Source organism: Micromys minutus (genome assembly GCF_963924665.1).
Source record: "Micromys minutus genome assembly, chromosome: 27".
NCBI lineage: Eukaryota > Metazoa > Chordata > Mammalia > Rodentia > Muridae > Micromys > Micromys minutus.
The window spans coordinates 7248712-7265634 of NC_137962.1; the positions used below are offsets into that span (position 1 = coordinate 7248712).

At 45.5% G+C, this 16923-nt stretch overlaps 1 protein-coding gene across 2 annotated transcripts in view; it reads right to left on the minus strand.

The window, feature by feature from the left end:
* ASAP1 (ArfGAP with SH3 domain, ankyrin repeat and PH domain 1) overlaps window positions 1-16923 on the minus strand; it is a 276123-nt gene that overhangs the window by 205433 nt on the left and 53767 nt on the right. For both annotated transcript variants that reach the window (XM_080939796.1, XM_080939795.1), the window contains exon 3: window positions 5451-5577. In XM_080939796.1, the coding sequence (XP_080795922.1) occupies window positions 5451-5577 (127 nt within the window). The remainder of the gene's footprint in view (window positions 1-5450; window positions 5578-16923) is intronic.

Sequence of the window (16923 nt, forward strand, 5' to 3'; positions counted from 1 at the left end):
CACCATGTATGACCAAAACTAAGGGACATTTAGGGAGAGACCTAAGCAGACTAAAGCAATTGGCTTGCTTTTGCTCCCCCTCTAAATTTTATTTATAAACTGTGAAATATATAGAAAATAAATCTGGTTTTGAGTTCATATATTCTGTATTTAAAGTCTGTTGCCTACTCTACCAGGATATCTTAGACATTTAACCTCTGAGCTTCCATGCATGTGTGAAGTATAATACTAAGAATATCACTGGACCGGCCTTTTATTATGTGTGGATGAAAACCAATGTCTTTAAAAGAACAAAGATGCCTGTGAGGGCCTGTGGCATTAGTGTGGACACAGGACTGACAGATTCTCACCTTGCTGTAGGGAGCCTGACTCTGGAACACAAGGGAAGCTGCATTCCCTGTTTCTATAGGCAAATAGTCATTGACCTTTGCTAGGTCTGAGAAAGCATATCCTCCCATATACTCCCAGACGGATCAGAGGCTTGGCCTCCACAGCCTAGACGTCTACAAAAGGATACTAGTGCCACAGTGTGAACTGTCTTTTTTTGGGGGGGAGGGGGAGCCTTATTTTCAAGAGGTCAGGAACAGATCCAAATACATTTTCTCTACTTTAGGGAAAAGGGCCCACAGGGACTTTATCTAAACCCTCCAGAGAAGGGCTTTGTGGATGTTTTTGTCTAAACTACATATTTTTTGAAGGTGACTAGCTAGTTCTTGAATGCATTAAGACTTGGCTTTAGAATTCCTAGGTGTAAGAGTCCAGATTAGCACTAAAACCCTAATCTTACTTATCAAAGGCTAGATTTCCAGACATCAACAAGAAAGACAAAGCTCAATACTGTGATCAAAACTTCAAAGAGTAGAGCAACACTTACAGAGAAAGTCTGACTGGCTGCAAGAACAGTCTACCATTGATACTCTAAGTCTCAAGTCCATTTCTGCTGGCTGTGAACCAAATACACACACATATACACATGAGATATATAGTTATCTGTAAAGTGGGACTCTTAACAGTAATAGGACAAAACATTAAACAATAGTATGCATATATGGGGGCGCTAGAGAGACAGCTCAGTGGTTAAGAGCACTGGCTACTCTTGCAGGGGATCAGAGGTCCTCTTCAGGCTTCTTCAGGCAACAGACACATGCATGGTATACAATATACACATGCAGGCAATCACTGATACATATAAAATAAAAAAACTTTATATATATATATATATAACTAGCACATTGCAAGAATATCAATAGTTGACAACTGTTGTTTCAGTTAATATCAAAGAGACCTCTGGAAACCTTTGATCAAATGATTCTAGGCCTTTAAAATCATGTCTCCAAGGCAGAACCACACTGACATCCAGCTACCTTAGAAAGGCTTTTAGAGGGAAGCTTGAAGACACAGTTACTAATCCCCAACCTCCAAGCCTAGCAGTATAATGCCTTCAATGGTGTATGTATTGACTGATTGCAGTATTTAGATTATATCGCTGTCGTAAGTACTCTGTATTAGTTCTACCATCTATGAACTTAATCTTTCAGTCCTATTAAGAGTTAGAATTTTTTTCAACCCAAGCTTCTAAATGATCCAAATAACAGCCCCCAGTGCCCCAGCAGGGCTTAGCAAGTGGGACTGCCACACAGATGCTCCTCCAAGATGTGTTAAGCTCATAGGTCACTTATGTAAGTTCTCACATTTCAATCTGACACCTATATCCATACCTTTGAAGAAATATTATGCTTAAATTACTATAAAGAATTACCTGAAACATGGAGAGGAGGAAAAGCTAAACTACTAAGGACCTTCGACACCTCTTCATGAGACCAAAACTGTGTTGTTATATGACAACAGTAAGCTTCATCTATGTACTACAAAGTCATGAAATATGACTTTGCAGACATTTAGAATGTGTATCTTACGTGGTAACTGTGTAAAGAATTCCCTAGCTCCTTTATTTACTAATGAAACCTTAGAGTAAAGGCATCTCGTTGGGCCTTTTCTTCTCAGTGGAGATAAGAGCTGTCTTTTCCCCTCACTCGGGTCTACGTACAGACTTTACGCAGAGGCTGCATGTAGCCCTACAAACTGACAAGTCACTGTGTATCCCATGTGTCTAAAACTGGCCTTATATGTAGCAGCAGCTAAAGAAATGAGCCAAGATTATCTATTAGCGCCAAAGTAAAACGCTGACAATAACCAGTAACCCTAATGAGAGGATGTGTTTTCCCTAAGTACTGGCCACTCCCAGTCTTTAAAGGGAAAATGCATCCCAGTGTCTTGGTCCATATTACTACAATGCCTACTTGCTTCTTTCTCAAGAAGCCCTTATCTTCTAGCCACTTACCCATAGTTTGTAAAGGGTCACAAAGCAGAACAGCATATACCAGTATGCTCTGGTTCCTGAATAAGCAAAGTATTGGCTTTGTGCTTGGAAAACACTTACAGGCCAGGATGAAACCTTAGCTGAGTCCCAGCTGATCCATTCCTGCCTCTCAAAGGCAGCCACTTGTGTCCCAGCCAAACCATTACTCTCTGAACCATATGTGTCCCTCAGCCCTAATGGGGAAGCCTTGAAGTGAGCTTTTAGCCTCTTCTTTCCATGTATATATGATTCATTTCCCAAAGTGCATGTCTCAAGGGGCTTTAAATATAAACAACAGCATCTGCTCGCTGTGGTGTACTACTTAATAGGAAGACACAAGGAAAGGGGAAAGTGTTAACCCCAAATTAGTCAATTTGGTGTCCGAAGCTTGGCGCTCTAACAGGTTTTCAGTTGAGCCCCATGTGTGTTAATTAGTAATATAAACAGCAAAGTCACAAATAAACAGGAAATTCTTAACTACCAAAAATAGGAAAAGACTTGCTTCCAAAGAGAAGTTCAAGCTACCCAAATTACTCCCTATTCTGAGTTTCCCATCACAAATAAATAAATAAATAAATAAATAAATAAATAAATAAAATCAAACAAACAAAACAAACTACCCCAAAATTCTATATCTAAGAATAACTACAAAATAACACCAGCCAAATTCTTGCAATTTCTAAATCTCTGATTTGTTCGGTATATAAAACAACATTTCCTGATACGTTCACGAAGTCACCCCCCCACTTTTTTTTTTTTTTTTTTTTTGAGACAGGGTCTTCCTCTGTATCGTAGGCTGGAAACGCCTAATCCTCTGCTCAGTCTCTGAGTGTTGACATGCTAGTGTGCAGCAGCAGTCCTGGCTGGTCTAGAATTCCTTAGAAAGTCCAGACGATCCTTGTGGAGAATCCTCCTGCCTCTATCGACCAATTGCTAAGATTACAGGCATGCCCCACTATACCCAACCTATTTCTGAAGAACCAGGTTGTGATCCACTTAAGATGTGCCTTCAGCTGTGTGATGATCCAACAATAAGAAGATAAACATACATTTCACATAAAGAAGAGGTCATCACACAAAGCCAAACCAAATAGGGTTAAAAAATACACATTGAGGAAAATGAGTTTAGAAAAAGAATGACAAAGCTTTGTTATCAATTACTCTAGAACTAGGACAAATGCAACACTTACTGGGATGTTTTAGAGACAAGAATACATCAATGTATTCTAATATGTCACTTTTGAACTTTCTAGACTGGTTCCAATTCTCAAGTTCAAAGGTCTATTTTGCTACCTAATTGTAAAACACACACACACAGACACACACACACACACACACATGGGGGGGCAGATGCTTATATGACATTAATTCTAGTTTAAAAAGGTGCTTCAATATGCACAAATGCCCCCACTGACAGCACCCCAAACACCCTTATCATCTGCTGCACAAACAGAACCGGGGGACACTATCTGAGTGTGCAGAAAGCGACAGTAACTGACAGTTCTATTAGCAGGCACAGAAGTTATCTGACAGAAAAATAAGCCCACAGTCTAATCAATGTTAAACCCTTTAGAGGCATATCCACGTAGAAGTGCAAAAGATGACCACACACTCCTAGATGAGCATGCTTCAACTTCTTCCCATTATATGAAGGACAGAATCATTTTGAGGTTGAATGCCTAGAAACTCTGTTTAATCCTAATCCCTGATATTAGCCATCAAGCAACTGACAGGTCGAAAGGGGGAGGGGTATTCATTCCTTCTGGCTTCCAAATACACCGAGTTAGGTAGTATTTCTCCATACACTTGAACCTTCATTTCCATCACTCACCGATGACTCCAGAGAAAACTCTAGAAACAACCCTTACTGGAATAAAACAGTTTACAGCACCTGGCGGGTAGGCAAGATGGGACCAGAGACAACAAAATCTCCAAACCTCAATCATTTCTCTTATGCATCCAAATACCAGTTCTTCACACACTAAACACCTTCACTACCAAAGCCAGTTCCAGGCAGAACTTCAAGATTCCCTATAATTACCGAAGGCTGGTCCTAGCAGCTCTTAAAAAATTTTTTTTCATTAAAAAAAGAGAGAGAGAGAGAGCTCCTCGAATCTCAAATAAACCAAGTGCCTAATTCCCATGGGAAAACACTCTTCCTGCCTATCCTGTCGTGTGCAGTCAGGACAGGCCTGGCTGCTTAGGATGGGAGTGGTATTTTGTTCACTGAGAAATTGTGCTCAGTTTCTGGGAAACTGCCTTACTTTCACCATTATTTCACAGGCTCTATGTCGCTGTAAACAAGTGTTTACACGTTTCTCCTCACCCACCCCACGCTAGCTAAAAATGTGAAAGAAATAGCTTTGCCCTTGCCCCTGCCCCTGGACATGCATCCGCCGAAGGGTCCTGATAGGGAAAACTGTTCTTTCCGCAGCTTCTAGTCCCATCTACCAGTCTCATCGGCTCTGCAGACTGCATTGAGTGTTCTGTGGATCTGGTGCAGCAAGCCTTGAGCCCTAGAGAGCACTGGAGCAAGGGGAGCTGGGCGGGGACCTGTTTGTACAGACCTCCATCTACTGGGCTTTTGCTCTCCTTAGGCACAGGGGACTAGCAGCGGATGACAACAGTCTCAACTGAAGTTCCCTTTTATTCCTTTGGGTTTTTCCACCAACCCTTATCTCTACAGCTAAGCCTGCCTGGCCCCGCTGGGCTGCGGAGAAGTGCATTCACGGCTCATCTCCAAGTCTCTGGCCGGTGACCTTGGCCACGCAGCCTCGCCTTTCTGCCCTCGGTGGCCTGATGCCATGTACTTCACGGGTTAGGAAAGGGTCACAATGATGTAGAAGCGCTGAGCTGACTGCCTGGCACCCAAACAGGGTGCAAGGCAGAGGGGGATCTCTCTTCTTCTCGCGTGTCCAGAGCTCGCTTAGTCCTTCCCCACTTCAGTCCCCAGGCTTTCAAGCCTGCAGTATCCCTGAAAGGGTCGCCAACCAGGACCGCAGGGGCCGGGGGCTGCCGGAGGGGGTGTGGCTCCCCGAGTCGCCGGGCTCCCCAGGGCCCCAGCCCACCCAGCTGCCAGGCCGCCGCCTACCTCCTCCAGCAGCGTGACGGTGTTCCTGCAGTTGTGCAGCCGCGTGGTGAAGCTGGACGTGGTGGGCGAGTTGTAGTCCTCGGTGGTCTCGGCGATGAACTCGGACACGGAGATCTGGTCCGGCATCCTGCCGCGGGAGGGACGAGACACAAGCGGGGGCGGGCGTGAGTCACGGCGCAGGCTCCCGGGGCCGCCGGGCGGCTCATGAACGCCACGCGCGCAGCCCGACCCGCCGCGGCGCCCGGCCTGGCGCGCGAGGAGCGGAGCGGAGCGGAGCGGAGAAGAGCGGAGCGAGCGGCGCAGCGCCCTTCAAACTGCGAGCGGCGCGCGCAGGCGGCGGCCGGGGACGCGCCTCCCCGAGCGCACGCAAGGGGCGGCGGGGCGGGGCGGGACGGGGCGGGGCGGGGCGGAACGGACCGCTCCGTGGCGCGGTCGAGAGGCGAGGCCTGACTGACTGGGACGCTCGCTCCCGCGGCGCGGCGGGCAGCGCGCCCGCGCCAGTCACGGGGACAAACACGGAAGTGCTCTGCGCACGCGCCGCGCACGCCCCGCCCTCTCCCCCGGCCCGGCCCCCACCTCGCAGCCGCCGGCGCTGGTGCTCGTGCCCGTGGGGCTCCGGAACCGCGCCCCACACACACACCCTGCTGCCCCCAGAGCGGTTACTTCAGCGAGCTGGTTACGCGAGCGTTTTTGCAAGACAAGGACCAAAAAAAAAAAAAAGTTGTTCGTGTTCTTTTTTAGTCCCGAGTGGGTGCAGGAAGCGAGGCCCGGAAAGCCGGCTCCCTTCTGCGAGGGCCGAGGGATGGGGGCGCAGCCCTGATGCCCTCTGAACGCCAGTGCTGTGCCTTGTGCAGAGGAGACAGGAAGTGTTTTAAAATACTTTATCTGTCCATGTGCAATTGTTTTTTTCCTACCGCAGAGGATCAGGAGATGCAAATGTTCTCTTCGCTGCTAAGCAGGCACTAAATTTCTCATGAGAAAAGTACCAATTCAGCCCCATCAAGATGTCTAGTGTTGTTAGTCCAAAATATCCATTTAATTTCTCACCACTGACTGGAAGAGTTTGAGAACGGTAACAACAGAAAACCACTTATGCCTAGGGATTGGCCTACCGGAGCCCTTGATAGCTTATGGCTGGTTTCCATGCAAGCCTGCTTTGGAAGACAAGCTCTGTGGCCCACTCAGATATAGCTAGAGATTGTGTTCTCTGGCCTTTCTGCCCACGTTTGGCTCAGGGACCCACTGTGGGGAAGATTGCATGTCAAAAGGAAATGGTTCACCTTATAAACGGACAAGTTCTGAGATGAGGGATGTCAGCAAGGTCAACCTTCCTGCCATCTTGGAATTTGCCCTGCAGCAGAGGATTAGACAAATAGGCAATACGGAGGAGTGGGAGAGAGGCACAGGAAAATGACAGCCATACAGAAGCCACGCCCAGAGCGGGCTCTGTCAAAGTGAACATTTTAATAACTAGTGAATAAAGAGGTAAACATAAACACGAGTACTTTCTTCCCTCAGAACTTAAAAAAGTTTGCTTTGGGGATACCTGGAGGGTGAGATTGACAGCTGAGTCACACTGGTTATCATGGCTGCAAAATGTAGCTTTTGAAGTATGAACAACCCAGAAGGGAATCCTACCTCATTTCTCACAGCATTTGGAAAATTCTGTAAGATGGAACAAATATGACCCTTATTAGCTTGGGCCAATTTAGCTCCCGAGCCTAGGTAATCTTGTGCTCCCCCACAGAGTGCCAAGAGCGAACCAGCGGAACACTGGAGCTTCCCTCCAAAAGAACTTGTCTTCCTCGGGCTGTGAGTGAGTCTGGGTTTTGATATTGGCAAGTATTGTGTCTTTCCCCCACTTCCCAGAATTGTCACCCAGCACCTGCTCTTTCTACTAGGCTGGCAGCACAGCTCAGTAAGTGGCACAAACGGCAACTATGAACGGTTGTTCAGAGCCTAGACTTAATGAGTAAGTGAGTCTGTCCCAGAGGCCCTGGATCCCACGGCTTTTCTCTACTAATACAGATACCTTGGGTTTGGGCAACATGACTTAAGAGGGTTGGTGTGTCAAAATGACCACACAGAGCCCTCCCAGCTGGAGCTGATTTGTGCCTACACCTGGCCCTGCAGACAGAAGAGTATTAGAACAAGCAAAGCTCAGCAACGTAAACAGTCAGGGATTTCTTTCTGAATTCACCAGAGAACCCAAACCACTGCCATCAAATGCTGTTTCAGTTTCCTCCGAAGATTATGTTATGTACCTGCTCCTCCCTGCCTCCTCCAGCCAAGAGAGGAATACATGAACAACGAGACACTGTGCTCTGGGAAGTATATACCTCCTTAGACTGGTCTGCAATTAGAATTTCAAAGCTTCGCACCTCAACCCACCATTTCTGGGGTTCGTGGACCATAATCCTCTTTAAATTTGAAACCATGCCCTAGTGCAAACCATCTCTACCTCCCATTTTCTCAAATACCCTGAACACCATTCCTGGATATCTAAAAGCAAATAGCGTCTGGCGTGGGCAAAGCTGAAAGGCTGGGTTTCTTTACAGGGAGCTACCCAGAAATACACACTTATCATCTCCAAAGCCGGAAACAACACGTGCACATAGACGGGAGCTTCTGTGAACCCATCTTATATAAAGCAAGCGCCATCTATGCTGTCCTAATTATAATCCCCCTCAAAGACTGTTTATTACCCTAGGCCTCTCAGTCCGCTAAGCGCTGCTCAGAGCAGCAAAGTCATCATCCTGCCAGGATGCTTTGTGCCCTTGGATTGAAGCACCAAGAACAGTGCAAGCTTGTTCTCCTGGGCAGCAATAGTACTGCTGACCACCGTCACCTGGGAATTCACGCTGAGTCATATTTCCACTCAAGGCCTTACTCTCCCATCTACTTTGGAACCAAAGGAGCTCGCTTGCAAGATGACTGACAGCCATCCAAACCTATGCAGCTGGAGGTTTGGAGCTGGGGAGGCAAAGGTGCTGGCTAAGCCTGGAAAGCCATTGCTGCTCTAAGCATTAGCCAACCACCGCACTCACCAAATCCTTCATGGAACGAGCAAAGGAAAAGTGCTTCAGGTTCCTGAAACTTGAGTTTCTCCACTCTGTCCCTGGCCTGGTTTTCTCGTGTGTAAAATTAGGGTAATCAGATTGTTAGTAGAAATGAGAAAAGACGCGGCTAAAGATGTTAACACAGAGAGAATTCTCTGGAAGTTCCTTGTGTGAAGCATGACCATGAATGCATCTCCTTTCCTCCGACAACTAAGTTAGTCACCTGAGGGATGGGAAGCGGCAAGAGGGAAGAAGGACCACACGATAACCGCCAGAATCTGGAATCTCAGGTGTGGAAACAGGTAGTCTGTGGAAGATTTGCTTACTCTCGTGAGAGGCCAGACCCCACAGTGATCAGTCTGGATTTTGGAAGTTAAGTGAACAAGAATGCCAAATAGGATAAATTCCAGTCAGGATCAGAAACGAATCATTGAGGGCCACCGTAAGATGGCCCAGAGAGTTAAGTCCTTGCCACCAGCTCTGACAGCCAGGGATCAATGTGTGGGACCCATGGTAGGGGTAGAGAACAGCACCCTCAAACTGTCCTCTGACCACATACATATATGGCACATATACACCTAGACACACAAACACACAAATAATTTCTTGGAACCAAAGCTCTTATAAAGAAGGATGCTTTAAGGCAGGCAACTTCTAGGGGATATAACAAAGGATTACATTCCTGTAATTTGTGAGTAGACTTTCAAATGCTAATGACTTGGGCTCACATCTCGGCCACACATCAGCTATCAAAACTTATTAACGGATTTACTTCTCTGAGTCTTTGTTTCCATATCTGTAAATAGGGAAGTGGGTCAGACACAATGATAGTGCCCATCTACAAGAGTGAACAAGCTAAGGAGTGTAAAGTACTTAGCAGGGCCTAAGACATCCTAAGTAGACACCATATTTCAGATATTATTATGGGAACTTGAAACCTGTATGTGGAGATAGATAGCTTATGTTCCCTTTTCAGACCCTCATGGCAACTTTGTATGTAAGTTTTAATTATCCCAAGTTTACCAAGAAGAAACCAAGACTGGAGAAAAGGACAGTACCCTACTATCTAAGCATTTGTCCCTAGCAAGACTCTGTGCTAGTGGTATGTATGTACTAACTGAAGCCACCACAGGAACAACAGCAGGAACACAATGAATTCAAACTACAAGTTTTTACTCCTGCGCCTGGCAGGCCTGCAAAATTGGTGTCTTTTACTGTATAGCATAAGACACCAATGCTGTCCCAGATGCAGTATTTCCCATCACAGGTAACCAAGGAAACCCTATACATTTCACTTGTTAACTCGGATCCGTTTTCTATCAGTTTAAAGAAATGCTACAGGAAGGGAAAGTCTCCACAGGCAATAATGATGTGTCTGACTCCATGTATTATTCTTAGCCCTCCCCCACCGCAGGCAATAATGATGTGTCTGACCCCATGTGTTATTGTTAGGCTGGTGTTACCATACTATCCTCGAAAGAAAGGCGGTTTTCTTCGTGTCCTTTTGTACAAGTGTTTCCCAAGTGCACTTGTACAATTTCATGTAATATATTTTTAAAGCCTGTTCTATTCCTGATTGTGCTTAATTTAATTTAACTATGTCATGTAAAACCACTAGCGTGTTCTCAGCAAGAGCAGAACATGGTTTGTTTGGAGACACAAAAACCTTTCTGTTTCCTACTGTTCTCTCTAAAGGACTTAGGAGAGAAAAGACATGTAGAATACTTAGAAACCAAAGCTCAAAGCACAAGTACTAAGTAAACCAAGGAACATATGTCTGCCCTTCAGACTACAGTCATATCATGCACCTTGGGTTGTAATCAGAATCACGACAATTATGTATTGTCTGTTGGCTATTCCCAACTTAGTGCAGTACCCAATATACAGCTCTGTTTATCACTACTGGAATTCCAAACAGGCACGAATAGATTGTGCAGGGTTAGAAGCATACAGAAGACAGAGCCCATCATTAAGAGGCTCCGTGCACACAGAGACTAATAAGGAACCGTTTAAACACACACACAAGAAGTCCATCTTAAAAGGTCACCAGGGAACGGTGACTTGCATTTCTGCATGTCTGATAAACACAAAGCCCAGGGTATAGGGGTCAGGGGGAATGTGTGTTTATATGTTTTATATGTTCTGTATGTATGCATGATGTGTGTGACTGCGGACACTCATGTCACATGCAGAAGTCAGAGAACCACTGTGAATCTACCTTCACCTTCTACCTTGAGTCAAGGTCTCTCTTGTTCTCCTGCTGAAGACTCACTGGCCCCTGGGACTTGGGGTAGGTTGATTCTCTTGTCTCTGCTTCCCATCTTGCCATAGGAGCTTTGGGACTGCATGCACACTAACACATCCACCTTTTTTACCTGGGCTCTGGGATCCAAACTCAGGTTGCCAGGGATACAGGGCAAGCACTTTTACCCCCTGAGCCATTTCCCTGCCTGGACTTATAGTCATAAGAAAAAGGAAAAACATATCTGCATGAATACATGTATGTAATTGGTCATCACAACATCATTAACAGTAATCCAACAGTGGGATTGACCCAAGTGTTCATGAGAAAGACATGAACATACATCCCCCTGGTGCAATGACATTCACCCATGAAAATGGAAAAAGCTCTGACAGATAATACAGGACGGATGAAACTTGAAGCTGGTATGCTAAGTGGGGGGGGGGGGGAAGATCCAAGAGACCCTTAACAATGCCACTGATATTAAATTCCAGGAGGGATAGATCTATACAGATAGATGCACAGTGGTGGTTGCCAGGTGCTCGGGGTAAAGGACAGTGACTTCTAATGCTTACAGGGCTTCTTTGAAAAGTGACAGAATGTTTAGGAATGAGGCCATGGTGGTAGTTACACGACCATATGTGTACACTAAACGCCCTCCCTTCATTCGTGCACCATAAAAGGGCAGAGTTTGAGGCTCAAGGGATGGCTCAGTGGTTAAGGGTGCTTGCTGCTCCTTCCAGAGGATCAAGTTTGGTTCCCATTATCAGAAGACCTGACACCTCTTCCAGCCTCTATAAGCATTACAGTCTCACTCACAAACAAGCGCGCACACACACACACACACACACCATACACCACACACACACACACACACACACACACACATGCACACCACACACACACCCCATACACACACCCCCCCACACCCCATACACACACACCCCACACACCCCATACATACACCACACCACACACACACACACACACACACACACCCCACACACACCACACACACACACACACACACCACACACACACACCGCACACACACCCCATACACACACCCCCCACACACCCCATACACACACCCCCCACACACCCCATACATACACCACACCACACACACACACACACACCACATACACACCCCATACACACACCCCACACACACACCACACACACACACCACACCACACCACACACACATACACACACACACACCCCATACACACACCCCCCACACACCCCATACACACCCCCCCACACACCCCATACATACACCACACCACACACACACACACCCCACACACACCACACCACACACACACACACACACACAAACACCCCCCCACACACACCCCATACACACACCACACACACACACCCCACACACACCCCACACACACCACACCACACACACACACACACACACACACAAACACCCCCCCACACACAAATCTTTTGGGGACAAAGAGACAGATTTAATATTATATAAGCTGCATCTCAATTTAAGCACTAAGTATTGAGATGATGTAGGTTCCAGACAAAATTCACCTGTCACTAATAAACATACAGGCCATCAGTGGTATCTACTGGATACAAGGCAATGTCTATACATGGTTTTCTTTAATCCTCACAAACTCCCTATGAAGTAGCCACTACTTTCTTCATGGTTAATGGGTAGGAAATGGAGGCTCAGAGCAGCCAGTGGCCAGCCCCAGCATTCTCCAATCAGCAAGTACAGAGCTACAACAAAAACAAGTCTGACTCCAAAGTTCATGCCCCTTTCACCTCTGACACTACACAACACTCATGCAGTGATACTACTTCACTGCGTGTGCCAGGGAAAATTAGCTACATACCCTCTATCCGGCCTTTCTTCAATAAGATGGCTCCAATTTGAAGGCTTCTGGGAGAGGTAAGCATAAATTCTATGCAGGAGTTTGGGGAAAGTGCCTTACTAAAGAACTATGCTTCAGAATGCTATTATCTCGAACACACAAATAACATCTATTAGAATTAAACACCAAAACAACTTGGTAATCAATATGTGTGCTTATTGCTTATTCAGAAGAAACAACATAAAAGCCCAATACATACACATATATTATGTATTATATATCACATACTATATTATGTAATGTATTATATATTGTATGGATATATATAGTTGTGTGTGTGTGCGCGTGTGTGTGTGTGTGTGTGTGTGTGTGTAATTCAACATCCTTACCCATCAGGGTAATGCAGACTAAAACACTGTGCAATTCCATCCCAGTAAAAAGTTATCACTGAGAAAACCACATATGTTGCTATGGATGAAGTAAATACAAACATATGAATAGCTTGGAATGTCAACTAACACAGACACTATAGAAATCTGTGTGGAGGATTTTGAAAAGATTAAAGCTACAGTTGCCATATAACCCAGCTGTACCACATGCCCAAAGAACTCTACAGCCCACCACAGAGATACCTACTCATCCATGTTCACGGATGCTCTAGGCCACAATAGCAAGGAAATAGAACCAGCTTAGATGACCATCAGCCGAGAGCTGGATCATGAGAATGTGGTGCATAAAGACACAGTGAAACTTTATGCAGCTGTAAAGCCAAATGAAGCTATGAAATCTGTGGGAAAGCGAAGAAGTTATTAAATTTGGAAAGTAATAAATTAAGCAAGGTACCTCAGACTTAGAAGGCCAAATATCCCATGTTCTCCTTTATATGCAGAGCCTCGCATTAAATGCTTGTATCTATGTATCTGGGTGGGTTTGAGTATGTGTATAGATTATTAAACTAGAAAGGGGACCAGGAAGGAAGAGTCGAGGGTATTGAGGGAGTGGGAAACAGTACATGTGTGAAAGCAGAAAGGAAGCTACTGAGGTGGGGGAACGCCACAAGAACACCTAAGCCTGTGTAGGGCAACCTTTTTCTATATGAGCTACTCTAGCTGGAGAAGGAACCTTATCATCCACTCTCCTGTCCTCCTTCCTCTGTCCTTAATGCAGATGTCATGGCTGACATGCCAGTAGCCACTTAACATCATGAGGCAATAGGCCCAGGGACTAGAACTGGGGGACAGAAAAGTCTTGAGTTTCCTGGTAACCATGGGGTAATGTTGCCTGGCCTTAGATTCTATAAACTTCACTGGCTTGATGGGGTGGAAGTAGAAGGGTGGGGGCTGGGTTGTGGTAGAGGGGATACACACCTAATTACCACTACTATTTGGGACCTTGTTTACATATAGTTGACATAATCTTAATTTGCAAGCTAGGTCTGAGTACATCCTAAGCCAACCAAGAATGTATGAACACAGCTCATCTCAGAAGGGATCAAATCAAAATTGTTTTACAGAGTCATTTTCCCAACGTGCGCTCTACAGTTGAGATTTTATGGTGAATGCCTTGGGAGTCTACTGGGTTATTTTGAAGACACTCACCAAGGCCTGTTTTGTGGAGTTACAGAATTGCTGAAAAGATTGGTTTCAATTCGCCATGCACGCACAGTACATTTTGTATGTACTTAAATTCCATCTCAGCAATTGCTTCAGAAAGCCAACCTCCAAGGAGCCAATGAGCTCCCACAGAGCCAGGTTCAGAAGAAGCAAATGTATTTACCCGACCTTTGCACCATCGCTTAAGGGAGCGGAGGCAGGGCGGATTCCAAACACCATAAGATGATTGCGCTCAAAGACTTCTACACTTTAAAATCAATGTTGGCTCAACATTTGCAGTAGAATCAGGTCAGACCTAAGAAAAACAGCAGCAGTTTTCTCACGGCAGAAATAGGATCCCACCTCGGTTATTTGTTTAGCTGTTTACTTATGGCTGGTGTGCTATTTATCAACCAGTGTGTTATTTATAATCCAGCGGCAGGTTGGTGGGGCATTAGTGGGTCGAGAACAGCTTTCCCTTGCTTGCCGTTTCATGTTCTTTAGAATTCAATCCACAATGACATATATAAAGATGAAAATTTGAAGAAAAGATCTTTGCACATAGATCACCCCCCTCTGAGGTGATACACTGGAATTTGTACATATAAAAACACCTAGAGCTGATGACCAAAGTCAATGCTTCCTGGGCTAAAGTCCCTCCGAGCTGGGAGTATGGACCGTTAGCTGAGAGAAGGAATTGTGATCAATCTTGTTCATCCTATCTCCAGATCTTGAGTAAGACTTGTAAGCTTTGCTTTTTAGGACTTAGCACAAACTCCTTTTCTAGAATACAGGAACCTGGAAGAAAATCCCACAGATCCCTGGGCAGCAAAAAAAACCACCAAAGCCTAAGGCTGTCATTACAGATCTCAGACCTGCAGACCCTTCAGGTCTCCCCGTTTTCCATGTCTCTTACTTGCCATGTGTTGGTGAAGCTCATGACCCGATTTGGTGTTACAGATTTGTATGTTTCTAGAGGCTCGAGTGAGAAGAGAAAACCTACTCTGAACATGATGCCTCTACCCCTTGGGCTATCCTAGACAGAACAGAAAGGAAAAGGCTGAATGAGTACCAGCATACACCACTCTCTGCTTCCTGACTGTGGATGATATGTGACTAGCATTGCCTTGCAGACCCCAGCTCTGGAGAGATGGAGACAGGAGGTTCCCTGGTGCTGGCTTCCAGCCAGCTGGAGACACAACTGGATCTGCTCCCCTTGTCACGATCTCCTGCACCTTCAAACCTAAGCCTACATTTATCCTTCCTCCCTTTCTCAAGTTGCTTTTGCCAGCAACAAAGTAACTAATACACTGACACATTGTGTCAGAATGGACAAAGAATTCATTCTGGGAATAGTGAGAAGTGGCTACAGTGAAAGAGAAGAATGGTGTTCACAAACTAGAAATGTGCTAAAACATGGCCCTACATAAAGAAATTCTGAATACATGGGCATGCTCATGAGAACACCCCATTCTACACATCATATCCTGATGTCAATGACCACATGAAAAAATGTCGAGACTTTGTGATTTATAAAGAAAGGAGGGCTTGAGTTGTGGTGAGATGGTTAGGGCACAGTGCTACAGGTAGGCCTTTTAGAACCAAGAAAAACATAAACTAGATACAGAATAATTTTATGATGGCTGCTGAGAGATTGCCTGGCATAGAACACAAGGCTCAGTTTCATTCAATCGTGAATTCCTGAATTCCTCATTGCTAAAATGTGGCTGACACCTAGGCACACATTCAATACTAAAAGGCATGTGTGATAATATTCACAGCATTAGTACTACACACACACACACACACACACACACACACACACACACATACACACACACAGCACAATTTAATAAAGACTTTAAAAAAAGAATCTGCACCTTTAGAGGGCTGGGAAGACAGCTCAGTTGGCAGTTCAATTCCCAGAGCCTACGTGAAAAAGCCAGACATGACGATATGTGCATGTGACCCCAGCACTGAAGAGACATAGACGGGAGGCTCTCTGGGGTTTGCTGGCCAGTCAGTCTAACTAAGCCCAGTGTAAATCCCACCCCTTACATTGGCCTTACAAACCCTGAGCCAATGAGAAACCCTGTCTCAGAAAACAAGGTGGACTTCTAAGGTGTGACTCCTGAGGCTTACCTCTGCCTTCCACAAGCATGCGTACATATATACACGCACACACAGAGAGTGGGAGAAAGGAGGGAGGGCGGGCAGGGGAGAGAACAAGTGCATTCTAAAAGGACTAAAGTATTCTAGTCAGAAAATAGCCCCATAGCCTGCGACACTACAGGAGCCTGGCACCTTGACTTGTCAGACCTATGCCAAAGTTGACTTGATTCTAACACATGCCATTTACAACAATGCCCACCTACTATCACCTAGTCTTCAGTGAGAGAAGGGAAAACAGGAAGAATATTAATAATCCATATAGCAAGGAAGTGGCTCTTTTCAGTGTCTCTCCTTTTATCTTCTGCTTAGCCCTGAAAGGAGAGGCAGTTCCAGGGGCTATAAAGCCTGCTCATCTTCACCCCGCTACCAAACACTTGCATCCAGAGTGGAAACTATTTCTGGTATCAAATTCAATTCTGCCTCAGCCATAGAGCAACTGAAGCTTAGAATTGATGCTGAAGATTCCCCGCAGACCTGGAATAGATTTGATCTGGGCAGCCCAATGAACGCTAGTGTTTAAACTCCATCAGAATCCCATAGAATACAGCCCCCTCCCTCTTCAGA